Source organism: Dasypus novemcinctus, chromosome 4, assembly GCF_030445035.2.
Source record: "Dasypus novemcinctus isolate mDasNov1 chromosome 4, mDasNov1.1.hap2, whole genome shotgun sequence".
Lineage (NCBI taxonomy): Eukaryota > Metazoa > Chordata > Mammalia > Cingulata > Dasypodidae > Dasypus > Dasypus novemcinctus.
In genome coordinates, this window is record NC_080676.1 from 101,330,124 (window position 1) to 101,357,304 (window position 27,181).

At 36.6% G+C, this 27,181-nt stretch overlaps 1 protein-coding gene and 1 non-coding gene across 10 annotated transcripts in view; one reads left to right on the plus strand and one right to left on the minus strand.

Moving 5' to 3' along the window:
- SENP7 (SUMO specific peptidase 7) overlaps positions 1–27,181 on the plus strand; it is a 222,365-nt gene that overhangs the window by 11,030 nt on the left and 184,154 nt on the right. For 6 of the 9 annotated variants that reach the window (XM_058295925.1, XM_058295924.1, XM_058295926.1 and 3 more), the window contains exons 2-3: positions 13,526–13,575; positions 24,565–24,669. In XM_058295925.1, coding sequence (XP_058151908.1) covers positions 13,526–13,575; positions 24,565–24,669 — 155 coding nt within the window. Of the gene's footprint in view, positions 1–13,525; positions 13,576–24,175; positions 24,318–24,564; positions 24,670–27,181 lie in introns of all 9 variants that reach the window. The other 3 variants (XM_071214857.1, XM_071214858.1, XM_071214859.1) reach the window with 1 other exon arrangement.
- Positions 15,622–15,724, minus strand: LOC131278391 (U6 spliceosomal RNA). Its single transcript, XR_009185708.1, has one exon. It is a non-coding gene; the product is annotated as a U6 spliceosomal RNA (small nuclear RNA).

Sequence of the window (27,181 nt, forward strand, 5' to 3'; positions counted from 1 at the left end):
TTTGCGCTGGGCAGCTCTCCTTATGGGGTACACTCCTTGCACATGGGGCTTCCCTACGCGGGGGCACCCCTGCATGGCAGGGCACTCCTTGTGCGCATCGGCACTGCGCATGGGTCAGCTCCACATGGGTCAAGGAGGCCTGGGGTTTGAACCACAGACCTCCCATGTGGTAGGTGGACACCCTAGCCACTGGGCCAAGTTTGCTTCCCCGCCCTTCCATTCATTCTTTAAAGCCCAATTTAGTCATACCTTTCTAAGAACTACTTCCTAATGACTTTAAACTTAAAAAAAAATTACACTCATTTGTCGACTTCCATGGATCTTGATGTTTCTTATATGATGTTTAGCAGATTCCATCATATATTATAGTTATACTGAATTGTCTAATCTCTGATGCTGGACTATTAATTTTGTGACAGAGACTGGTTTATTAACCGTATTCCCAACCTGCCTGCTGTGCACTGGCTAAGACTGCCAGTGTAATCAGACTAGTGATGGATCATGATTGTGACTTTGGGAAGATTGTTTGGATTCCTTGAATCTAAATTTCTTCATTTGTGAAACAGAGATAATCTTATTGATCTCACAAGACTTTTGTAAGGATTAAATGAAATAATTTATGTATATCACTTAGCATAGTGTAAAGTTTGTGTAAAGTATAGTATCTGAAAATGCTAAGTATTATTATCTCAGATAAGTGCTTATGGAATAAATGAATGAAAGATACCACAAGTTACTTGGAAAAAAGTTATGCTTTTTAGTTGTTTTACTCATATATTAAGAATGATAATTAGAAAGACTTCTCTAAATGCTTATACTAATATGCTGAGATCTCTTGAAGAGGGATATTTTAATAAAAAATAGTGTAGTATTAATAGTTACCATTTATTTTGTACTAACCTATGCCAGGCATAATGCTAAACACTTTAATATAGACTGTCTCACTTAATCTTAACAATTGGAAGAGGGAATATTCTCATTCAGGTGAGCAAGGTAGGTTCAGAGAAGTCACAGCTAGTAATCCAAGATATAAATTTAGGTTGTCTGACCTTAAAAATCTGTACTATTGATCACTTCATTGTACCAGATACTCTTCAAGTAGAGGTACATCATATGACCTTTGAGATTGTATTAAAACATCTCTAAACCAACCCAGGGGAAGATGGAACAATTCAATTATAAAAATCTCTAAAATATTGGGAAGTCACAGTAGTAGTTCTTAAAGGAAATTAGGAAACATGCTGCAAAACAAGATAAAAGCACTTTCATCTCACTGAGTCAGTTTGGGTATGTTAACCTGTAAGTTACAATTTAAGCAACTGATAGTTTTTGGTTAAATATGATAGATATATAATTAAATTTAAAATTGACTAGAAAGTGAGTTTCTATAAGGGGAAGTCTTCTTAATAATTTATTAAAAACTTTAGTTTTAGTAGTTTACCTAAGGGATGCAACTTTATTGAATTTATTTTCAATTATCAAAAAATTAAGTAGGGAAGCAGACGTGGCTCAACTGATAGAGCATCCGCCTACTATATAGGAGGTCCAGGGTTAGAATTCAGGACCTCCTGACCCATGTGGTAAGCTGGCCCACGCACAGTGCTGATGTGTGCAAGGAGTGCCCTGCCACGAGCTATGTTCCCCGCATAGGGGAGCCCCACGCGCAAGGAGTGCACCCCACAAGGAGAGCCGCCCCACATGAAAAAAGTGCAGCCTGCCCAGGAGTGGTGCCGGAAACATGTAGAACTGACACTGCAAGATGACGCAACAAAAAGAGAGACACAAATTCCTGGTGCTGCCGGGAATGCAAGCAGACCCAGAAGAACACACAGTGAATGGACACAGGAGAGCAGACAACTGGGGTTGGGGGAGGAGAGGAAAAAAAAAAAATCTTAAAAAAAAGAAAAAGCTTAAGTATACCCAGTTGACCAAGACTCTCCTGGGTGCTCTTGTCCCTGTCTTTTAATCTTTTAACAACCAGCAAAAACTAGCAGAGCACATTCAAAATTCTGGAAAACAGTTAAAGGGCTGTAGTAACTGGGTGAATGCGGAATGCTCCAGGCACCCTTGCACCCTTGCTAACCCTTCACCCACCTCCTCCCAGGTGTGTTGAGCCAGATTGTGCATGAGTGTAGATCTTGGGCCCTATTCCATAAGAAGAAGAGTAACCCTTGTGTGCCTGCTGGAGTGAGTTACTGTATGTCAGTGCCATACTATCTCGTGGTTACCTGAAATACTGAATCAGGAAACTCATCTCTGGCTCACTGCAGGCAGAAGCAGCTTGCGGGCAGCTAAATCAGTGTAAGAAACAGTTAAGTTAAAGTGGCCTGGAGCAAAAATTACTTGCCTTAAGTCATACAATAGAGCACCTGGGCATATCTTGGAGATAATGTAGGTTTGTTTCCAGGTCACTGCTATAAAGTGAATATTGCAATAAAGCAACTCATACAAATTTTTTTGTTTCTAACTGCATATAAAAGTTATATTTACATTATACTTGTCCTGGTTTGAGTCTTTTGTGGACTCCAGAAAATTATTTTCTTAAGCTAACTCATTTCTGTACATGCAAGCCTATTGTATGTAGGACCTTTTGGTTAGATTCAGTTAAGGTACCCTTTTTTTAAAAATTTTTGTTTTTAAGGTACTGGAGCTGGGAATTGAACCCAGGACCTCTTATGCAGGAAGGTGGCCCTCAACCACTGAGCCACATTGGCTACCTTAGTTGGCATTTTTGTTTGTTTGCTTGTTTTGTTTTTTATTTTATTTTTAAAGGAGGCACTGGGGACTGAACCTCTTCAGGGGTTCTTGTGTGGGAAGCAGGTGCTCAACAGCTTAAGTCACATCTACTTCCAAGGGATCTTTTGATTATATCACTTTTGATTAGCTTCAGTTAAGGGCCTTTGATTAGGTTGTAAGATCCAGGGTAGGTCGTAATCCTTTCATTGGAGCCCTTTATAAGCGGAAGAGGCACCCAGAGAAAGAGGCCTGCCATTTTTATCCTGCCATATGAGAGAGGACTCTAGGATCCTCCTATAGCTGCAGAAAGAGAGAAACCCTGAGAGGATGAGAGAGGCGAGAGGCTTGAATCATGAAGCAGCTAGAAGCTGAAGACATGCAGCCCAGAGGAGAGGAGAGAGATGAATAATTGTGCCTAATCATCCACAGCTGAGCTACAGGAGAAAGCTTGGAAGAGAAAGCAGAGACCTGGCAGACTCACTGTTTTGCCTGGCCATGTAGTATGAGTCAAGGATCCAGCAGCCAGCCTTTGCTAAAGACAGCATCTTAGAGATGATGCCATGATTGGGACATTTTCACAGCCTTGGAACTGTTAGATTTTACCTTAATAAATTCCATGATAAAAGCTAATGCATTTCTGGTATATTGCACTAGCAGCCTTTAGCAAACTAAAACAATATTGTTGTCTATTGAGTGTAAAATAGCATTATGTCTAAAAAAACAGTGTATATGTCATAATTAAAATGTACTTTATTGCAAAGAAATGGTAACCATCATTGAACCTTCAGTAAATTGTAATCTTTTTGCTGGGGGAGAGTCTTGCCTTGATCTTGATGGCTGCTGACTGGTCAGGGTGGTGGTTGCTGAAGGCTAGAGTGGCTGTGGTAAATTTTTTTTTTATGTTTTAGGTGGTACCAGGGATTGAATCCTGGGCCTCATACATGGGAAGTGGCACTCAAACCACTGAGCTATGCCCACTCCTAATGTAATTAAAAAAAAAAGACAACAATGAAGTTTGCACCATTTGATGCTTCCTTTCCCTTGAACACTTAGAGGCCATTGTGGGGTTATTAATTAGCCCTATTTCAGTATTATGCCTTGGGAAATAGGGAGGCCTCAGGAAAGGGAGAAAGATGGGGAATGGCTGGTTGGTGGAACAGTCAGAACACACAATCTTAAGTTCAGTATTTTATATGGGTTTAGTTCATGGTACCCCCAGAACAATTACAATAGTAACATCAAAGGTCATGGACATAGACCTATGTTGCCATAACAGACATAAAATTGAAAAATTTCTGAAATTGTGAGGATTACCAAAATGTGACATAGAGACATGAAGTGAGCACATACTTTTGGAAAAATGGCACTGAGAGACTTGTTTGATGCAAGGTTGCTAGAAACCTTTAATTTGTAAAAAGTGCAATATCTGCAAAGTGCAGTAAAGCAAAGCACTGTATTTCATTGGGAGTAGAGAGAACATTCAAATTCCTGTTGATGGAATTCCTAAGGCCAAGAGCAAGTATAAGATCAAGACAAGACATAGGTTCAGAAATGAAGTAGAGGGCCCTGCACTTCAAATTAACCTTGGACTGATTTTCTTGATAAGAGGGCTAACCTTAAAGAGAACACCAGCCAACACAGCCAATTTTCAAAGACTGTGAAAGATGTTTTTCACATTGTTTTGTTTTTCTTAGCTCCTGGCACTCAAGGAAATCTCTGTCATATTACTAACTGAATTTAAACTTCAGGAAGTTCAGGACTAAATCCCAGAATTAACACTTTAAAATGTTCACGTGTACAGTGTGCAATGAATGATTTTTTTTTTTTAATAAAGAAATAGGAATTGTCCATCCAAAAGAACAAGATAAATATTCCAAAACCAGCAATAAAGAAGACCAGACTTTGGGCATGTATGGAAAGATTAATATCTGAAATGGAAAATTGTTTATAGGGTTTTAGCAGCAGATTGGAGGTGGCAGAAGAATCAGTAACTAAAAAAGAAGACAGTTGAAATTATTCAGACTGAGGAGCAGAAAGAAAAAAGAATGAAATAAACAGAGCCTAAGAGAATTGTGGGATATCATGAACTGTAGCAGATATGATTGTGAGAGTGTCAGAGGAGAAGGAGAAAAGGGCAGAAGGAGTATTCAAAGAAATAATGGCAGAAAACTACCCAAGGTTAATAGTCATAAATATGTACATTCAAGAAGACCAGTGAACCCCAGATCATATAAACTTCATGAAAACCATGACCAGACTACCTAGTAGTTAAACTGTCTAATGTAAAGGATAAGTAGAGAGTTCTGTGAGCTGCAATAGAAAAGCAATGTGTTATGTACAAGGGAGTACCAATAAACATAAGTGCTGACTTCTTATCAGAAACCAATGGGGCAAGAAGGTAGTGGGATGAAATTGTTAAAGTGCTGAAAGAAAACAATTGCTAGCTAAGAGTTTTATATCCGGTGAGACTGTCCTTCAAATCTGAGGGAGACATTGACATTTCCAGATAAACAAAAGCTGAGAGAATTTGTTACCACTAATCCTACCCTACAGCATCATAAAGAAATAAAGACATCTGATCAAGGTAACCGCCTGGGTACTTATAATTCCAAAACTACTGTATTTTTTTTATTGTAACTCCATTTATTTACTTTTTACAGCTTCTAAAACACAAATGGATACAAAGTCATGATAAATCTGTGGTTTTTGGACATGAGATACATAAAGGTATAATTTGTAACAAGTGCAACCAAAAGATGGGGGTAGAAGTGTATAGGAACAGTGTATATGTATACGTATATGTATTCTGTTGGCGTAAGTTGTTGCCAAATAGTTTTAGGATATTTAAGGAAGATGTTAAATTTAAGTTCCATCATAACTACACAAAAAATATGTGAAAATATATAAAGAAAGAAACGAGAAGGGACTTGTGTTAGTCAGCCAAAGGGTTGCTGATGTAAAGTACCAGAAATCTGTCGGCTTTTATATTTTATTTTTATTTTAAAGATTTATTTATTTATTTAATTCCCCCCCTCCCCTGGTTGTCTGTTCTTGGTGTCTATTTGCTGCGTCTTGTTTCTTTGTCCGCTTCCGTTGTTGTCAGCGGCACGGGAAGTGTGGGCGGCGCCATTTCTGGGCAGGCTGCTCTTTCTTTTCACCCTGGGCGGCTTTCCTCACGGGCGCACTCCTTGCGCGTGGGGCTCCCCCACGCAGGGGACACCCTTGCGTGGCACGGCACTCCTTGCGTGCATCAGCACTGCGCCTGGCCAGCTCCACACGGGTCAAGGAGGCCTGGGGTTTGAACCCCGGACCTCCCATATGGTAGACGGACGCCCTAACCACTGGGCCAAAGTCCGTTTCCCTGTCGGCTTTTATAAAAGGGTATTTATTTGGGGTAGAAGCTTACATTGCCAAGCCATAATGGGTAAGTTACTCCCCTCACCGAAATCTTTTGCCACGTGTTGGAGCAAGATGGCTGCTGATGTCTGCACGTGTTCAGCCTTCTTTCTCTTTTAGGTTCCATGGTCTGAACCTCTTCCAATATCAGTTCTAGGCTGGGATAAGTCTCCCCTCTCTCCTGGGGCTTGTTTCTCTCCGTGCTCAGCTGCTTTGGGCTCTCTACAAGGTCAGCTGTAGACTATCAGGCTCATCTCTCTTCCCAGGGCCTCTGCTGTGTTTATGGAGCTATCTCTATTCCTCTGTGTTTTTCTCCTGTGTATTTACTTCTCCCGGCTACAGCATCCCAAACTCCAACTAACTCCTCTGCTGTGTAGTTTTCTTTGTGATGTGGTCCAGTCAAAGCCTTAATCATAATTTAATCAAGTAACAGTGAAACCTCTGAATCCACTACAATCTAATATGTCCAGAGGAACAGACCAGTTCACAAATATAATCCAATATCTATTTTTAGAATTCATAAACAATACCAAACTGCTACAGGACTCAAAATGGTGCGATACAAAAAATCAAATAAATATGAAATTAGACATTAATGGAAGAATCGATGGACAAAATATGATTTACAAAGACTAAATAAAATGGCAGAAAAGTCCTGCATTATCAATATTTACTTTAAATTGATTAAACTCTCAAGTCAAAAAGTGGAGATTGGCAGAATGAATAACACTCATCACCTAAATAAGAGACTTGTAATATATTCAAACATGCAAGTTGACAGTGAAAGGATGCAAAAAAAGTTACCATACAAATAGTGACCAAACGAAAGTTTGGATAGTTATGCTAACATCAGGCAGAGTAGACTTTAAATCAAAAACAGTTTGACAGACAAAGACAATCTATATACTGATAAAAGGGTTAATTCAACAAGAAGACATAATTATAAATATATAGCACATAATAGCAGAACCCCAAAACATTTGAAGTAAATGTTGGTGGATATAAAGGGAAAAATAGATGGTTCTACTTTAATAGTAACAGACCTCAATATACCACTTTTAATAATGGCAAGAACATTTTGACAGAAAACAAATGGAGATAGAAAACTTAAACTGTAGCATAAGCCCACCAGAACTAGCAGACATATATAGAACCCTTCACTCCATAGCAGTAGAATACACATTTTTCTACTGCAGTGCACATGGATCATACTTTAGTATAGACCATATGTTAGATCATAAAACCTATCTCAATAATTTAAAAAGTATTGAAATCATATATGTGTGTTCTCTGACCATAATGGAATGAAACTGGACAATTCAGAAATATATGGGAATTAAACAATACACTCATAAAACAGCTAGTAGGTCAAAGGATAAATCACAAGGGAAATTAGAAAATATCTCAAGATGAATGAAAATGAAAACACAACATACCAAAATGTATGGAATACAATGCAGGCAGTCCTGATAGGGAAATTTATCTCTCTTTGCTTAGATTAACAATGAAGAAAGATCTCAAATCAGAAGCCATACCTCACACCTGGAGGAAATAGAAAAAAGAAGAGAAACTAGCCCAAAGTGAGCGAAAGGAAGGAAATAGCAAACAGTAGAGCCAATATAAATGAAATAGAGAATAAAAAAGAATAGAGAGGGATCAACAAAACCAAAAGTCGGCTCTTTGAAGATTAGTGAAATTGATAAACATTTAGCTAGACTGACAAAGAAAAAGGCTGCAAATAACTAAAATGAAAAATGAAAGTGGGTGGGACATTACTACAAATGCAGAAATAAGGATTGTAAGAGGATACTATGAACAACTGAAGTCCATTGAATTAGATATCTTTTTTTTTAAAGATTTATTTTTATTTATTTTTTTCCCCTTCCCCCCGTTGTCTGCGCTCTGTGTCCTTTTGCTGAGTGTTCTGTGTCCGCTTGCATCCTTGGTGGCACCGGGAAACTGTGTCTTTTTTTTGTTGCGTCATCTTGTGCCAGCTCTCTGTGTGTGCCGCGGCATTCCTGGCCAGGCTGCGCTTTTTTTTCGCGCAGGGCGGCTCTCTTGCAGGGCACACTCCTTGTGCATGGGACACTCCCACGGGGGGGCGCCCCTGTGTGGCACGGCACTCCTTGTGTGTGGCAGCTCTGTGCACGGTCTAGCTCACCACACGGGTCAGGAGGCCCTGGGTATCGAACCCTGGACCCTCTGTATAGTAGGCAGACGCTCTAACAGTTGAGCCACATCCGCTTCCCTGAATTAGATATCTTAAATGAACTGTGCAAATTTCTAGAGACACAGAAACTACCTATAGTGACTTGAGAAGAAACAGAAAATCTCAAAATGACCAATAACAAATGAAGGGATTAAATCAGCAATCAAAACTCTCCTAATAAAGAAAAGCCCAGGACTAGGTTTTTGTACTGGAGAACTTTACCAAACATTCCAACTAGAATTAGTACTAGTCCTCCTCAAACTCTTCCTAAACATTGAAGAAGAAGGAACATTCCGTAATTCATTCTGTGAGGCCAACATCACCCTAATATGAAAAAAGCCAGATAAAGATACTGCAGGGAAAAAAGTACAGACCATTAAGCTCATGAATATATGTGCAAAAATTCTCAACAAAATACTTGCAAACTGAATCCAAGAGCACATTAAAAGATTCGTACATCACGATCCAAGTGGGGTTTATCCCATGTATGCCAGAGTGGTTCAACACAAGAGAACCAATTCATGTGATGCACCACATTAACAGAATGAAGGACAGTAACCACATGATCTTCTCGATTGACACAGAAAAGGCATTTGACAAAATCCAGCACCCCCTTTTTGATAAAAACACTGAGAAAAATAGAAATAGTAGGAAATTTCCTCAATATGAAAAAAGGCATATATGAAAAACCCATAGCTAACATCGTACTCGGTGGTGAAAGACTGAAAGCTTCCTTCTAAAGTCAAGAACTAGAGAATGATGCCTCCTGCCACAACTGTTACTTAACGTTGTATGGGAAGGCCTAGCCAGGTCAATTAGGAATTAAAACTATTAAGAGGAATCTAAATTGGAAAGGAAGAGATAAAATCTTTCTATTTGCAAATGACATGATCCTGTATACAGAAAATTCTGAAAACTCTACCACAAAACTACTAGAGGTAATAAAAGAATTTAGTGAAGTGGTGGGGTACAAGATCATTAAAAACCAGTAATGTTTCTATACACTGTTATTGAACAATTTGGAGAGGAAATCAAGAAAAGAATTCTTTACAATAGCAACTAAAGAATCACATATCTAGAAATAAATGTAACAATGTAAAGGACTTATCCATGGAAAGACAAAACACTGCTAAATTTTTTTTTTTGAGAAACCTAAGTAAACGGAAGCTCTTTCCATATTCATATACTTGAAGTCTAAGTATTTTGAAGAATTCAATTCTACCATAACTATTTATAGATTCAAGGTAATCTCAATCAAAATTCCAACACTCTTCTATGAAGAAATGGAAAAGCAAACTGTCACATTTATTTGGAAGGGTGGAGGGCCACAAATAGCAAAAGACATTTGAAAAAGAACAATGAAGACTTTCTTCTTTTGGAGGACATATATTTCCTGATTTGAAAATTTATAACAAAATTACAGTAATTAAAACAGCATGGTATTGGCAGAAGGAAAGATATACAACCAGAGGAATTGAATTGCGAGTTCAGAAATAAATCATTCTATCTATGGCCAATTGATTCTTTTTTTTTTTTTTTTTAAGATTTATTTATTTATTTCTCTCCCCTTCCCTCCCACCCCAGTTGTCTGTTCTCTGTGTCTGTTTGCTGCATCTTCTTCTTGGTCCGCTTCTGCTGTTGTGAGCGGCATGGGAATCTGTGTTTCTTTTTGTTGTGTCATCTTGTTGTGTCAGCTCTCTGTGTGTGCGGCGCCATTCCTGGGCAGGCTGCACTTTCTTTTGCACTGGGCGGCTCTCCTTAGGGGGCGCACTCCTTGAGCGTGGGGCTCCCCTACGCAGGGGACACCCCTGGGTGGCACGGCACTCCTTGCGCGCATCAGCACTGTGCATGGGCCAGCTCCACACGGGTCAAGGAGGCCTGGGGTTTGAACCATAGACCTCCCATATGGTAGATGGACGCCCTAACCACTGGGCCAAGTCTGCTTCCCCAATTGATTATTGATAAGGCTGCCAAGTCCACTCTATGGGGAAAGAATAGTCTGTTCAACAAATGGTGCTGGAAAACTGAATTTCAATATGCAAAAATTAACTCAAAATGGATCAAAGAACAAAATATAAGAATCAGAACTATAAAACTCCTGAAAGAAAACATAAGGATGCATCTTCATGACCTTGTGTTTGGCAATGGTTCCTTAGACTCTACACCAAAAGACAAGTAACAATGTAAAATACAGAAACATGGGACCTCATCAAAATTTAAGAATTTGCATATCAAAGGACTTCATCATGAAAGTGAAATGACAACCTACTCAATGGGAGAATATATTTGGAAACCATATGCTGATAAGTGTTTAATATACAGAGTATCTGAAGAAGTCCTTCAACTCAACAGTAAAAGGATAAAAAACATATTGTAAAAATGGGTAAAAGGACTGAAAGACATTTCTCTAAAGAAGATATACAAATGGCCAAATAGCACATGAAAAGATACTCAATATCACTAGTTATTAGGGAAATGCAAATCAAAATCATGTGAAATACCATTTCACACCCACTAAAATGGCAACTATTTAAAAAAATGGAAAATTTCAAGTGTTGGAAAAGATCTGTAGAATAGGAACACTCATTCATAGTTGGGAATGTAAAATGGTATAGCTGCTGTGTAAAATAGATTGGCAGTTCTTCAGAAAGTTAAGTACAGAACTCCGATATGACCTAGCAATCCTGCTCTTAGATATATACCCAAAGGAAGTGAAAGCATGGATTTGAACAGGTATTTGCTCACTGATGTTTATATTGACATTATTTACAATTACCTAAAGATGGGGCCAACTCCAGTGTCCAGCAATAGATGAATGGACAAACAAAATATGGAATACATGAACGCAATGGAATATTATTCAGCTGTAAAAAGGAATGAAATTCTATTGCATGCTCCAACATGGATGACAGGTTAAAAACATCATGTTGAATGAAATAAGCCAGACACAAAAAGACAATGTATTGTATGGGCTTAGTGATACGAAATAATTTTGCCTCATCCCAGCCAGTACTGTTATCTTCCCTAGGTACTCACTATTCTGAGTGTTATCACCATTGGTAAATTTTATCTGTTGTTGACTTTCACATAAATAGAATATAGAGCATGTTTTCTTTTGCATTTGGTTTCATTTGAACATAGTGTCTGTGAGAGATGTCATGTTTTCTATAGCAGTAGTTCATTTTTAAAATTTTGCTTTGAAGTTTTCCATGATATGGATATACTACCCTTTATTTATTCATTGTCTGCTAACGGACATTTGCGTTGTTTCCAGTACTTGGTTATTAAGGACAATGATAATTTGCATGTTGATATGCATATTTTTTGGTGGAGCTAAGCATTCATTTCTCTTGGTTACATATTTCAAATGTAATTGTTGGACATCAGATAGGCAGGTGTTTATCTTTAGTAGATGCTGGCAAAATAGATGCAGTAATTTATACACCCACTGACAGTATATGAGAGTTATAGTCTCTCATCAATATTGGGTATTGCCTGTCTTTTTAATTTTACCCATTCCGAGAGCTGTATAATGGTATCCACTGCATTTTTAACTTGTATACCCCTAGGGTTAATGAAGTTGAGCACCTTTTCACGTTTATTGGACACTTAGACATTTTTGTTTTTGTTGAGTGCCTGTTCAAATATTTTGCCCATTTTAAAGAATGTCTTGTCTTGCATTTTCTTTTTTTTTTTTTAAGATTTATTTATTTATCTCCCCCCCACCCCGTTGTCTGTTCTCTGTGTCTATTTGCTGTGTCTTGTTTCTTTGTCCGCTTCTGTTGTTGTCAGGGGCACAAGTATCTGTGTTTCTTTTTGTTGCATTTTGTTGCATCATGTTGTTGTGTCAGCTTTCCGTGTGGGCAGCGCCATTCTTAGGCAGGCTGCACTTTTTTTCGCGCTGGGCGGCTCTCCTTAGGGGGCGCACTCCTTGCGCGTGGGGCTCCCCTTCGCGGGGGACACCCCTGCGTGGCAGGGCACTCCTCGCGCACATCAGCACTGCGCATGGACCAGCTCCACACGGGTCACAGAGGCCCAGGGTTTGAACTGCGGACCTCCCATGTGGTAGGCCGATGCCCTAACCACTGGCCCAAGTCCGCTTCCCTGCAATGAGTTCTTGACAGATATGTATATTACCAGTAATTTTTCCCAATCTGCGGTTTATCTTTTCTCTCTCTTACTGATGACTTTTGATGAATAGAAGTTCTTAATTTTAATGAAATCCAGTTTATTAATCTTTTCCTTTAAGGTTAGTACTACTTGTGCCCTAGTTTTAAAAAATCTTTACCTACCCAAAGTCAGGAATATATTCTCCCACATTTTATTCTAGAACCTTTATTTGTTTTGCCTTTGACATTTAAATCTATGATTATTTCAAATTAATTTTCATGTATGGTTGTGAGTTAGGGGTCCAGGTTTATTTGTTTTCCAATTTATCTAAAATTGCTTCAACAATTTATTGAAAAGATCACCCCCTTTTTTCACTGAATTGTAGTGGTGTGTTTGTCATAAATAGGTGACCAAATACTTATGAATTTATAGAATTCATTTTCTATTTTGATATCTGATATATTCTAGTAGACTATAAATTCCAGGAAATCTTTGACTGTGTCTAATTTGTTCGCTATACTACACCTATTGCTTAGCTCAGTCTCTGGCATACGATAAACATTCAATATAATATTTGCTTATCCACAAGAAGTCTGGAAAATGTTGGTGAGGAATGAGTTAACCTAGTACACAGTTGTATGGAATGCTTAGTTATAAAGTAGCATTTGAACTGCTTTTGTAGAATAGTTTCAACTTCTAGATCTCACCTTTTTTTGTCCCCCTGCTGCTACCCCAGCTAATAAGAATTTGTCTTATCAGATGGTTCAGCCAATATTTATTGAACACCTACTGGTTGTTAAGTTCCCCTTTTTCTTTTTCCTATTGTTGTTATACCTGTATTGTTTAATGGAGACATTTTGTGTGAAAACCTGTTACTTTTCTGACACATAATTATAACTATATTTTTTTGACTTTTTTGTTTAGTCTTCAGGTTCTGTAAAATATAACAGTGTAAATTCTAAATCTAAGAAGAAGCTAATTTAAATCAAGGGATGCATGTGAAAGGATCTATTTTATTAAATTGTTTATCTCATTTAGATGTTAAATGATAATTTTACTATTCTGCTTTTGTAGAACTTGTCACAGAAGGAAAAAGAAAAAAATCTTCATCTGATTTACATGAGGTATGTGTTTTGTTTTTAAACAATTTATTATCTTTAGAATTACTGGAATTGGAATCATTTTGCTATTTGTCTTTTTAGTAAATTTTAAAGAAAATACTGAAAAACCTTAACTAATCAGTGTTTTGGTTTTTTTGGTGTATCCTAATTAACAAAGGCTAGTCAGGAAAGCCTTTCTGGGGCCAGCTTTGTGTTAACCATTGTAAGATGTTCCAATTTACTTTCCAGGCCTCATTTTATATTTTATTTTATTTTAATTTTAATTTTTTAAAGATTTATTTTTATTTATTTCTCTCCCCTCTGCCCCACCCCCCACCCCAGTTGTCTGTTCTCTGTGTCCATTTGCTGCATGTTCTTTGTCTGCTTCTGTTGTTGTCAGCCACACGGGAATCTGTGTTTCTTTTTTTGTTGCGTCATCTTGTGTCAGCTCTCCTTGTGTGTGGCACCATTTCTGGGCAGGCTGCACTTTCTTTTGCGCTGGGTGGCTCTCCTTGCACGCATCAATCAGCATTGCGCATGGGCCAACTCCACACGGGTCAAGGAGGACCGGGGTTTGAACCGCGAACCTCCCATGTGGTAGGCGGATGCCCTAACCACTGGGCCAAGTCCGCTTCCCTTATACTTTATATAAAACATAAATTCATGCTTCCTTAATGACAGTGCCTCGTACTCACTTAATAGTACTGTAGATGTAGAGTTGTACACAAAGCGAATTACTGCTTGGAATGCATCCTTTCAAATATTTTTTTTTCCGTTTATTTATTTTATATGAGTGAAGAGTAGTAAAATACCAAAATGAAGTTTTTACTTACGTAGGAAGTGTTTTTAAAATTCATTCTTGTTTAGAGAGATCATCTTTTTTTCTTCTAGAATGCTGTGAGTTAAATGCAATAGTATACTGATTAACATAATAATTTATTTGATAATTTTCTCTGAAAGTTTTCATAAAGTTCCAAGTCCATGCACAGAGAACTTAAGTTTGGTACATTTTTATGTTATAAAGTTATAACATGAATAAAGAGGGAGAAGATACTATGAAGAAGGGCTGTGAGAAAGATTCTTAATGCCTTGAGTAGATCATGTAGAGAACATGACTTTTGGTGTTCTTTTTCTTCCTTGTCTTACTTCAGACTTGTGAGGTGTAATTTTCCATTTAAAGTTCTGGATGTAGGGTAAATGGGGTGAATGAAGGAGGTAAAAAGGAAAATTTTACATTACTTGGTTAAATAGCATCATACCTCTCTTTCTACTGATTACTCTTTTATGTTAATACCTCCAGTGAAGTGAAATGCTCTGTCTTAGGTCATTCCTTCCTCCACATGATTAATCTGAACTTCCTCCATTAGAAATTCATAATAGTGAGTTAATGAATTTCTCTGTCTGATTTTTAGGTGTATTACAGTATTTTCTTATACTTTTCATTTTCAACTAACTCTCGAATTAGAGAAAGTTTATGGAAATAGTAACTTTTTTTTTTAGGAGGTACCAGGAATTGAACCTAGGACCTCCTACATGGGAAGCAGGCACTCAACCAGTGAACTCCATCTGCTCCCCAATGAGAGTTGGATTTTTCATTTATTTGTTTTGTTTTTAGGAGGTACTGGGGATCGAACCTAGGACCTTGTACATGGGAAGCAGGCTATGTCTGTTCCCCAATAGTAATTTTTTTAAAAAGCTGAAATAAGGTCTTTTAATAGGTTGCATACATAGATGTTTAGCCCCAGTCTTCAGTCTGTTCTGTAAAGCATAGAACTTAATATCCAATTTACGTTCTTCAGAAAAGACAGCCTTTCGTTATCTGTTATAGTATGGTCTTGTATCCAAATTTCTACTTGAACACTGAGAGTTTTAAGAAAAAACATAGGACACAGAGGGAGTTGTCATTTTAGCAGCAATGAAATACATTAATCCCTTTTTACATACTGAATTCAAGCCACTATCAGAGGTGAATAAACAACAAAATTACCAGGTACAAAATTGCTAGTTCATTGTAAAATTAAGTTGAAATTTCCCTTGACCCCCACTCTATTATATCCCTTCTTTTTATAAATAGCAAGAAAACATTTCATGAATTTGCATGCCATCCTGTGCAGGGGCCATGCTAACCTCTCTTTCATTCCAATTTTAGTATATGTGCTGCTGATACAAATACCCAATATTAACTTTTAAAAAGTGTTTCCATAAATCCTTCATCCAGTTTTTCCCATAGTAAGTGTACATAACTCTGGCACAACTAACAAAACTAAGAAATCAACAATGTGCAATATTTTAAACTATAGATTTTGTTAGGATTTTCTCAATTTTTCCACTAATGTCCTTTTTTCTGTCCCAGGATGCAATCCAGGATCCCACATAGCATTTAGTTGTCATGCCTCCCTAGTTTCCTTTAGTCTATGACAGTTCTTCAGTCTTTTATCTTTGATGACAGTGACAATTTTGAAGAATTCTGGTCAGAATTTTGCAGAATGTTCCTCCATTTTGGGTTTTTGTTATGGTTTCTCATGATTAGATTAAGGTTATAGTTTTTTGGGGAGAATACCAAGGAGGTGATGTGCCTTTCTCAGTGCATCATATTGAGAGGTACATGATGATGATATGTCTTATTACTGGTGATGTTAGCCTTGATCACTTGGTTAAGGTGGTGTCTACTGGGTTTCTGTACTGCAGAATTACTGTTTTTCACTTCGTAATCGATAGGTATTTTTTTGGGAAAAATTTGAATCAGCAATAATATATTTTTTGTCAAATTTTGCCTATTATTTTAGCATCTATTGGTGGATTTTGCTTCCACCAATTATATGTGTGGAGTTTGAATGGTGATTTTCTATTTCCCTTAGTCCTTTAACCTTTATTAATTGAAATTCTTCTTTAAAGGAGAGCTGTTCTTTTTCTCCCATTTATTTATTCATTTAATTTTTTCAATATGGACTCATGGATATTTATTTTATTCTGTGGGTTTATAATCCACTACTGTTGTTATTGGTTTTGTTGATCAAGGTCTTCTAACTTATTTTTTTTTTGAATCATACAATATGTTACACAATATATCTGGTTCATTGTAACATAATAATACAGTATTTGTCCTTTTGTGTATGGCTTACTTTGCACAACATAATGTCTTCTAGGTTCATCCATGTTGTCTTATGCTTTATGACTTCATTTCTTCTTACAGTTGCATAATATTCCATTGTGTGATGAATACACCACAGTTCGTTTATCCACTCATCAGTTGACAGACACCTAGCTTTTGGCAACTTTTGGCAATCGTGAATAATGCCCTATGAACACTGGTGTGCAGATGTCTGTTTGGGTCACTGCTCTCAGTTCTTCTGGATATATACCCAGTAGTGGTATCACAGGGTCACATAGCAAGTCTATATTCACCTTCTTTAGGAACTGGCAAACCGTTCTCCACAGTGACTGTACCATTCTGCATTCCCACCAACAGTGAATAAGTGTTCCTATCTCTTTACATCCGTCTCCAACATTTGTAAGCTCTCTGTCTTTTTAATAGGAAGAGAAATGATTGGTGTGAAATGATATCTCATTGTAATTTTGATTTTCATTTCCCTAATCATGAGTGAAGTTGGGCATTTTTTCATGTGTATTTTTGCCATTTGTATTTTCTCCTTGGACAAATATCTATTCAAGTCTTTTTACCCATTTTAAAATTGGGTCATTTGTCTTTTTATTGTTGAGTTGTAGCATCTCTTTACATATCCTGGATATTAAGTTCTTATCTGACACATTATTTCCACATATTTTCTCCCATTGAGTTGGCTGCCTTTTCACCCTTTTGACAAAGTCCTGTGTGGTGGAAAAGTGTTTAATTTTGAGGAGGTCCCATTTATCTTATTTTTTCTTTCATTGCATGTGCTTTGGGTGTAAGGTCCAAGAAACCACCACCTACTTGCAAGGTCTTGAAGATGTTTCCCTACATTCTCTTCTAGTAGTTTTATAACCCTGGCTTTTCTATTTAGGTCTTTGGTCCATTTTGAGTTGATCTTTGTATTGTGAGTAAGATTGAGATCCTCTTTCATTCTCTGGTTATAGATATCTAGTTCTCCCAGCACCATTTGTTGAAGAGATGGTTTTGTCCCATTAACATGGTCTTTGTAGGTTTTCCAAAAACCAGTTGACCTTAGAGGTGAGGGTTTATCTCTGGAATCTCAGTTCTATTCCACTGATCAATGTGTCTGTCTTTATTTTTTTTAAAAAAAGATTTCTTTCTTTCTTTCCCCTTCTCTCTCCCCCCGCCCCCTGCCCCCCGCCCCCCGCCCCCCGCTCCGTTCGTCTGTTCTCTGTGTCTATTTGCTTTATCTTCTTTGTCTGCTTCTGTTGTTGTCAGTGGCATGGGAATCTGTGTTTCTTTTTGTTGCGTCATTTTGTTGTGTCAGCTCTCCGTGTGGACGGCGCCATTCTTAGGCAGGCTGCATTTTCTTTTGTGCTGGGCGGCTCTCCTTAGGGGGCGCACTCCTTGCGCGTGGGGCTCCCCTACGTGGGGGACACCCCTTGGTGGCATGGCACTCCTTGCACGCGTCAGCACTGTGCATGGGCCAGCTCCACACGGGTCAAGGGGGCCCGGGGTTTGAACTGTGGACCTCCCAAGTGGTAGACGGACGCCCTAACCACTGGGCCAAGTCTGCTTCCCAATGTGTCTGTCTTTATGCCAGTACAAAACTGTTTTGACCACTGTAGCTTTGTAATATGTTTCAAAGTCAGGCAGAGAAATTCCTTCCAAGTTGTTCTGTTTTAGAATGCGTTTGGCTATTCAGGTGCGCTTTCCCGTCCAAATAAATTTGGTAATTGCCTTTTCTAATTCTGTAAAGCAGGCTGTTGGAATTTTGATTGGTATTGCATTGAATCTGTAAATCAGTTTGGGTAAGATTGACAACTTCATGATATTTATTCTTCTAATCTATGAATGCGGAATGTCTTTCCATTTGTTTAGGTCTTCATCGATTTCTTTTAGCACTGTTTTATAGTTTTCTGCGTATAGGTCATGTACTTGTTTGGTTAAATTGATTCCTAGGTATTTGAATCTTTTTGAGGCTATTGTAAATGGAATTTCCCCCCAATTTCCTCCTCAGATTGTTCAGTACTAGTGTACAAAAACTTAAGGTTTTGTTTGTTTGCTGATCTTGTATCCTGCCACTTTGCTGAACTCATTTATTAGCTCAAGTAGTTTTGTGGTGGATACTTCAGAATTTTCTAAATACAGGAGCATGTCATATGCAAACAGTGAGTTTTACTTCCTCTTTTCCTATGTGGATGCCCTTAAATTTTTTTTCTTGCCTAATTGCCTTTGCTAGAACTTCTAGTACAATATTGAACAACAGTGGTGACAGTGGGCATCCTTGTCCTGTTCTGGATAATAGAGGGAAAGCTTTCCCTGTTGAGTATGATGTTGCCTTTGGGTTTTTTAGACATGGTTTTTATCATATTGAGGAATTTACCTTCTATACCTATCTTTTGAAGTGTTTGTTTCAGAAAAGGATGCTGGATTTTGTCAGATGCCTTTTCCGTGTCGACTGGGATGATCATGTGGTTTTTTCCCTTTCCCTTCAGTTTGTCAATTTGATATATTATGTTGATTGATTTTCTTATGTTGAACTAGCCTTGCATATCAGGAATAAATCCCACTTGGTCATGATGTATAAAGTCTTTTCATGTGCTGTTCGATTTGATTTGTAAGTATTTTGTTGAGAATTTTTGCATCTATGTTCATTAGAGAGATTGGTCTGTAATTTTCTTTTCTTGTAGTATCTTTATCTGGCTTTGGTATATTAAGGTGCCGTTGGCTTCATAAAATGTGTTGGGTAATATTCCCTCCACTTCAATTTTTTTGGAAGAGTTTAAACAGAATTAGTGTCAGTTCTTTTTGAAATGTTTGCTATAATCCACCTGTGAAGCCATCTGGTCCTGGACTTTCCTTTGCTGGGAGATTTTGATGACACATTCAGTCTCCTTAAAGGTGATTGGTTTATTAAGTTCTTGATTCTTGTAGCATCAGTGTCGGTTGCTTGTGCATTTCTAGAAATTTGTTTCACCTAGGTTCACTAGGTTGTCTAGTTTGTTGGCATACAGTTTCTTATAATATCCTCTCATGTTCCTTTTTATTTCATTTCTGTTTGGTCAGTCATAACTTCCTCCCTTTCATTTCAGTTGTATTTATTTGCATCTTTTCTATTTTTTCCCTTGTTATTCTAGCTAGGGATTTGCCAATTTTAATGATCTTCTTGAAGAACCAGCATTTGGTTTTGTTCATTTTCTCTCTCTCTCTTTTTTTTTTTTTTTGTCCTCAGTTTTATTTATTTCTGCTCTAGTCTTTATTATTTTTTTCTTTCTGCTTGCTTTGGGATTGGTTTGATATTTTCTTTCCAGTTTTCTAATTGTTAGGTAAATCTTTGAGTTTAGCTCTTTTTTTTTAATATAGATGTTTAGGGCTATAAATTTCCCTCTCAAGACTGCCTTTGCTATATCCCATAAGTTTTGAAAAGTTGTGTTTTCATTTTCATTTGTTGCAATATATTTACTGATTTTACTTGTAATTTCCTTTTTGACCCACTGATTATTTAGGAGTGTTTTGTGCAGCCTCTGGATATTTGCAAACGTTTTGGAACATCATTATGAACTCAATTTTTTCTGGGCTTTTGATAGGTGCTAGATGGTAGATTAATTCAAGGCTGAGCAATCTGGATAGGAGTGCAAGTATTTTGGGTATTCTAATAATGGGAGGTCCATAGTCTTTGGTTTTATTTATGGAAGGTTGATAATCTATTTTCAAAACTGAAAAACAAGACTTTTATTTTCTCTTGGTTAGTCATTGCCATATCATGAGCAGATCCCAAATTTTCCTTAAATAATAACTGTATATCTAGTTAGTATTTGTATAAGTAAGTGGTCAAGATTCTAGAGTTCTATATTAAGAATATGCCAAGGATCATAAACAGTTTAAAGGGTATATATTAGCAATGTATAGCTTGAATCCAGCTTTTTATTTTTATTTTTTAGGAGGTACCAGGGATTGAACCCAGGGCCTCATACATGGAAAGCAGGCACTCAACCACTGAGCTACATCTGCCCTCCTAGAATCCAGCATATTTTATTTCAGATTAACTGCTTTTGGTGGCATATTGGGGGCTGAATTAGGTATAAAAGGAACCTTGACGTTACTGAATGAATTGATCTGTTAAAGAATTTGTTTAATACTGGCCATGTGAACTTTGGTAAATGTGTGACAAAATAAATGTTTTTGGCTTTATTATTAAGCTCTCTCTTTTTTTTTTTGGAGTTATTAGTTATACTAATTCATTTAAGTATAAGTTGAAAGGAAGGGGTTTTAGGACCATTTTTGTCTGAAAAGATTAAATTTCAATCTTGAAAGTACTAGGAAATTATCCCAGTCATTCTGATTCTTATAGCAGAATTATAATAATAGGCTTTGCAGAATTGGTAAAAAGAATCTTTGTTGATTGAACATAGTTGATACAATGATTAAAATTTGTCTAGGAATAGATCAGAATTTTGTAAAAATATTTCCATTATTTTTGATCTGTTTATCATTAGAAATGAATTTAGAAATTGACAGAGTAATTTTACTTGAAATCTTCTTGCCCCTTATACATCATGTTAGAGAGATCTAGACCTGCAATTTATTGAAAAGGAACTTGTGGCAGATATTTTTCTGGAACTTTAAGTGTTTATTTTTTTCCTTCCTTTAAGAATTGCATGGTGGTCCTATTAAAGAAATAAAACATTTAGAAACTCTAGGAAAACACAAAAATAAAAATCACCTGTCATCCCACCATTCAGAGATAATCACTATTAAACATTTTGGTGTATATCTTTCTATATATTTTTCCTATACACGAATTTTTTTTGCCTTATAAAAAAGCACTCATTCTTTTTTTTTTTTAAGATTTATTTTTTTTCTCTGCCCTTTTTTTTATTTCTCTGCCCTTCCCTGCCCCAGTTGTCTGTTCTCTGTGTTCATTCCCTGCATGTTCTTTTGTCCGCTTTTGTTGTTGTCAGCGGCATGAGAATCTGTGTCCCTTTTTGTTGCGTCAGCTCTCCGTGTGTGCGGCACCATTCCTGGGCAGGCTGCACTTTCTTTCGTGCCGGGCAGCTCTTCTTACGGGGCGCACTCTTGCGCGTGGGGTTCCTACGCTGGGGACACCCCTGCATGACAGGGCACTCTTTGAGTGCATCAGCACTGCGCGTGGACCAGCTCCACACGGGTCAGGGAGACCTGGGGTTTGAACCGTGGATCTCCCATGTGGTAGGCGGATGCCCTATCCACTGGGCCAAGTCTGTTTCCCAAGCACTCATCCTTTATGCATGCTTTTCTTTTCCACTTATGTTGGAAACAATTTATTATGTCATTAAATATTCTTCTGAAATATGCTATTTAATAACAACTATATAGTATATCATTGTTCGGCTTTACCATAATTTATTTTTCTTTTATTGTAATTGTTTCTGGTTTTTCCATATTATAAGTAATAACCTATTATATCCCTATTCATAAATACTTGTATATATTTTGATTTTATTTCCTTGGGATAAATTTCTAAAAGTATAATTACTGAAAAAGATTATATGAACATTTTTAAGATTTTTGATACTGGTTTAGGGTTTTTATAAATATCCAGATTACATATGTGTGTATACTTTGTGGAAAATAAAGAGCTGCCCTTTTCAAAGTGAGATGTATTATATTTTGTGTCCACCTTACCGGATGTATGTGGTACACGAATATTTTTAGGGCAAATAATTCATTGATATGCTCTAAGCCACTTATAGTAAAATAATAAACTGGAAAAATATAAAATCTCCCAAAGATTACATATCCAATCTTATAAAATTAAAATACTGAACACCTATATTTAGCTCATACTCTTGGGAAATCTCAGTAAGTCTAAAATTTTGAACGTAGTATCTCATTAGTTTATTTCTAGGGTTGTATCACAAATTGCCCCAAATTTTAGATGTTCAAACTTATTTTGCTTATTAATTTGCAATATGGGTAGGGTTCATTTGGCGATGGCTGTTCTCTGTTCCACTTGGAGTCAGCTGAGTTGTGTTTGGTTGCTGGGGGTCTAGAATCCTTTTAAGGCTTCCTTGTTACCTATACTGGGAAGATTCTAATATCTGGGAACTTCTCAGGCATCTCTGTCTCTATTCAGGCTCTCCATGTAATGTGGGCTAAATAACCTATTTACAAAGGATCCATGTGTGTGAATAAGCTGAAATCTTTGCCTTACTCTCTGAGAAAGCTGCTTTTGTTCCCTAATTATGAATATGAAGGGTGTGAATGATTTAAAGATAACATTGTTTTTTGTGGATCAAGAATTGACAAATTACGGGTGCCCAGAAGGATTATCTTTGCCCCTCAGATGTGCTAGTGAAGTAGAAGAATTGAGATATGTTTTCTTCAAATTTATTCTGTCTTCCTGATGTGTGCTTTCCTCTTACAGAAATCATTTTATGGATTGTTACTGGTTCTAGTTAATATAATGCTTATTTTATGTTATATCTTATAGGCTGACCTTGAAGCTTTCCCATCTTTCATAAATTTCTTTCAATGTTAAAGTTATTTAAGTTCTAACAAATGATTTTAAACTTGTACCTGCAACCCATACATTCAGTCATTGTTAATACAATATGTTATGAGCCATACACTTTGGTGACACGAAGGTGAATAAGAAAGGGCCCTTTTCCTTTAAGCAGCTCTGCAGTCTAGAGAAGGCAGACATGTAGACAAATAACTGTAATATAGTATGATATATAATATATATAACATAAATAAGGTAATATAAATGTACCAAGTACTAATATCTAGGGAAAGGAATGCCTTGGTATTGGAGTGGCGATTGCGTGGATATGGGAATAAGTTTGAGCAGAGTATTTCATGAGAGGGAAATAGGGGGAAGGGCATTCTAGGTTGAGGGAGCAGTGTATTCAAAAGTATAGAAACATAAAATGATAAGACATGTTTGGAGATGTTTGAGTAATTCATTTTGGTTGGAGTGTAGATTTTGCAATGTGTGAGTGATATGAAGAAGCCCTGATTTTATTTGTTTATAAAGAGTTTTATCTGTGAGTAATGGCATGCCATTGTTGTATGTTAAATATTGTAGTCATAGTTAGGTTTGTTTGCTTGAGAATCCTAGGGATAGCATTTGAAAGATTAAAAGGATGTCTTAGTTTGCCACAGGGCTGCCTATGAAAAGTACAATTTATGATGGGGATTTTATTTAGGATAAAAAAGCTTATAATTTCAAGGCTGTGAAATGTCCAAATCACGGCGCCATCACAGATGCTTTCTTACCAGAGACAGCTACTGGTGATCTTATCGTCCTGCCATGTGGCCATCAGGTATATGGCTGGGCTCTGTGGGCACAGGCCCTTGGGGACCTCTTTCTGTGCCTCTGTGCTCTGCTGATTCCAGAGTCCGGGGCCTCTCTCAGCCTCTTGGGAGCTTCTCTGTCTTTCTGCAGCTGTAGGTGAACCTGGAGACGCCTTTCTTTCACATGGCAGGATCAAGATGGCAACTTCCTTTCTCTGTGTGTCTCTTCCTCTATGACTCTGTTTATGTAAGGCCCAGCAAGAGGACAGAAACCACACCTTTGTCATGCCTCACTGATGTAGTCCAATCAGAAAGGCCCCACACCCACAGGAATGGATGAATTGAAAAATATAATCTCTTTTTGGAATTCACCTAATTCAGACTGTCACAACTGGTAAGAGACTTTAAACAAGAGAATAGTTAGGAAGATGTTGTAGTATTTCATATATAGTTATCTTTAAATTCAATGAAATGGTTTTATTGTGTTTCCTCTCATAAAATTATCTTTTATTTAACTGCCTATAAATTAAACACTGAATTTAGAACTCTTTTATTAAACAGCAAAATATTAAGGCAGGATTCTGTTATCTGATTCAGCTCTTATTTGTATTTCAATTAACCTGATTATTTTCTCATTCTAGTTTCGGATAACAAGGATGATAAATGCAAAACCAGAAGATATTCATGTTCAAACACCACTGTCCAAACTCAGAAGCTCAGAACGCTGGGCTCTCCCTTTGCAGGGGGTAAATAAAAACTATTCTCTTTTAAGTATATTGTTTTATTTGGTATGCTTAAAACATTTTAGTAAAACTGAAATTTTGCTTTCTTATATGTCCTTTGTTTTGGTCTTGTGTTACTTAATTGCAGTTTTAAATTAGTTCTTTCTGGTGTATGTTGAAATGATGTTTGAAGTTCAGGTCTTCTTCAGTTTAAATATAAGTATGCCATATTATGCATGGTTGTTTCTTCATGAAATATAAATCTCATTACTTTAAAATAAATTATAAAAAAGAAAAGAAAAACAAAAACAAAAAATAAATAAATCAGCAAAATAAAAGAAATTACATATTTAAGTATACTGTAATTTTTAGTTTACTAGAATCTGTTGCTCTTTGCTTGCTTTGTAAATTTGAGAGGGTATTTCTTAAAGGGTGACACAACTGTATTTTAAAAGATAGTCTGATTATAAATCTAAACTTTGATCTTGTCACTGTTAAGAAATAGGCTCTAAAGAATAAGATTTAAGATAACACTTTAAGTATTTTTTTTTTCTCTTGTCATGGTCAGTTCTTAAAAATAAGAATAGTTTCAGATTTTCTAGTTTATTCATTTATAGCATTTTAGGGTAATGAGTGTTAAATCACCTTGAATATTTGTTTTTATGTTGCAGACATGAAAAATTAACCATTATTATAACTTGTTTTCAGAGGAAAGAGTTATCATCAATATTGGTTGCTTTAAAATTAATAATAAAGTATAAGAGAACATTTCAAACATTTTTGTTTTAAAATAATACTCTTATTGTTTGTTTTTATATAGAGAGGTACACAAAAAGGAAATAATATGTGGGACCAGATGACTTTTTTTGACATAAAAAGAAAAAAAAAATATAAGGTTAGAAAATTTAGGTTTATAGAAAGGTACAAGTTCAGGAGCAGATGTGGCTCAAGCAGTTGAGCACCTGCTTCCCACATGGGAGGTCCTGGGTTCGGTTTCTGGTGCCTCCTAGAAAAAACAAAAAAACAGCAAGCAAAAACAAATGAAAAAACCAACTAAGTGGTTGAGTACTGGCTTCCCACATACGAGGTCCTGGTTCAATCCCTGGCCCCCGGTACCTCAAAAAAAAAAAAAGGTGCATAATGGAATAATACTGTTCTGTGCTTTGCTGTTTTCATTTAATAATATATATTTAAAGAGTTTTTTATTCTATTGCATCCTGACCTTTATTTTTTGATGATTTTGCAGTATTCCATGATATGGATTTCTTATAATTTACTTACTTAGTCCACTAATATCACACAGTTTGGGTGTTTCCTGGGTTTTGCTAAGAGAAACAATGCCGAAATGAACATCGTTTATTTGGGGACTATTTTTGAATGGGATTACTGAGTCTAAAAGAAATTTTATTTTAAATTTAAATACATGTTAAAAAACTCTCTTACAGAGTTTATTTATATTTATATTGCCACCACTTTATAGTGCCATCAATGGGAGTGCCCACTTATCTATATACTTACCAGCACTGGGTATCATCACACAGTAAAATTCTTGCCAATTTAATAGAAGGAAAAAAATACCTTATTTAAGAGAATTTTGTTAATTCTGTTCACATTTTTAAATTTTATTTTTTAGAAAATTTTATTGTTGGGGCAAAAATTATACATACACACATACATAGTCTCTTGGAGATACAGCTTTTTGTTGTTGGGTTTGTTTTCTTAAGCTAAGCAGTATCTCATTATTGTGTTTTTTACTTTACTCTTGGGCTTACCTGTCTTCCCTTAGTGTTAGCCTTTACATTTTAGAATAGCTGTAGGCTTACAGAATAATTATGCAGAAAGTATAGAGTTTCTATATAACCTTCCTCCCCCCTTACAGTTTTCCTTCCTATTAGCATTTTGCATAGGTGTGGTTCATTTGTTAAAATCAATGACCCGTTAATTAGAATATTATTAAGTGAAGTCTATAGTTTAAATAAGGGTTTGTTCTCTGTATTGTATGGTTTTGTTTTTTTTAAATTTTTGTTATGATAGTATATCTACAAATAAAATTTCCCATTTTATCCACTTTCAAATATATAACTGATATTAATAAAATTCACAATGTTGTGCTACCATCATTACCATCCATTACCAAAACTTTTCGCTCACCCCAAACAGAAACTCTGTGCTCATTATCTAAGAACTCCCTAATCCCTTGCCCATGACCCCCTCTCCTGGTAACCACTAATCTATTTTCTGTCTCTATGAATTTGCATATTCTATTTATTTAACATATGTAAGATCATGCAATATGCCATTTTTGTGTCTGTTTTAGTTCATGATGTCTTCAGCGTTCATCCATGTCGTAGCATTCATCATAACTTTATTCCTTTTTAAGGCTGAATAATATTCCATGGTACATATATACCACATTTTATTCATCCATTCATCAGTTGATGGACGCTTGGGTAGTTTTCACCTTTTGGCTATTGTAAATAATACAGCTATGAAGAATGGTGTACAAGTATCCGCTTTAATTCCTGTTTTTAGTTTT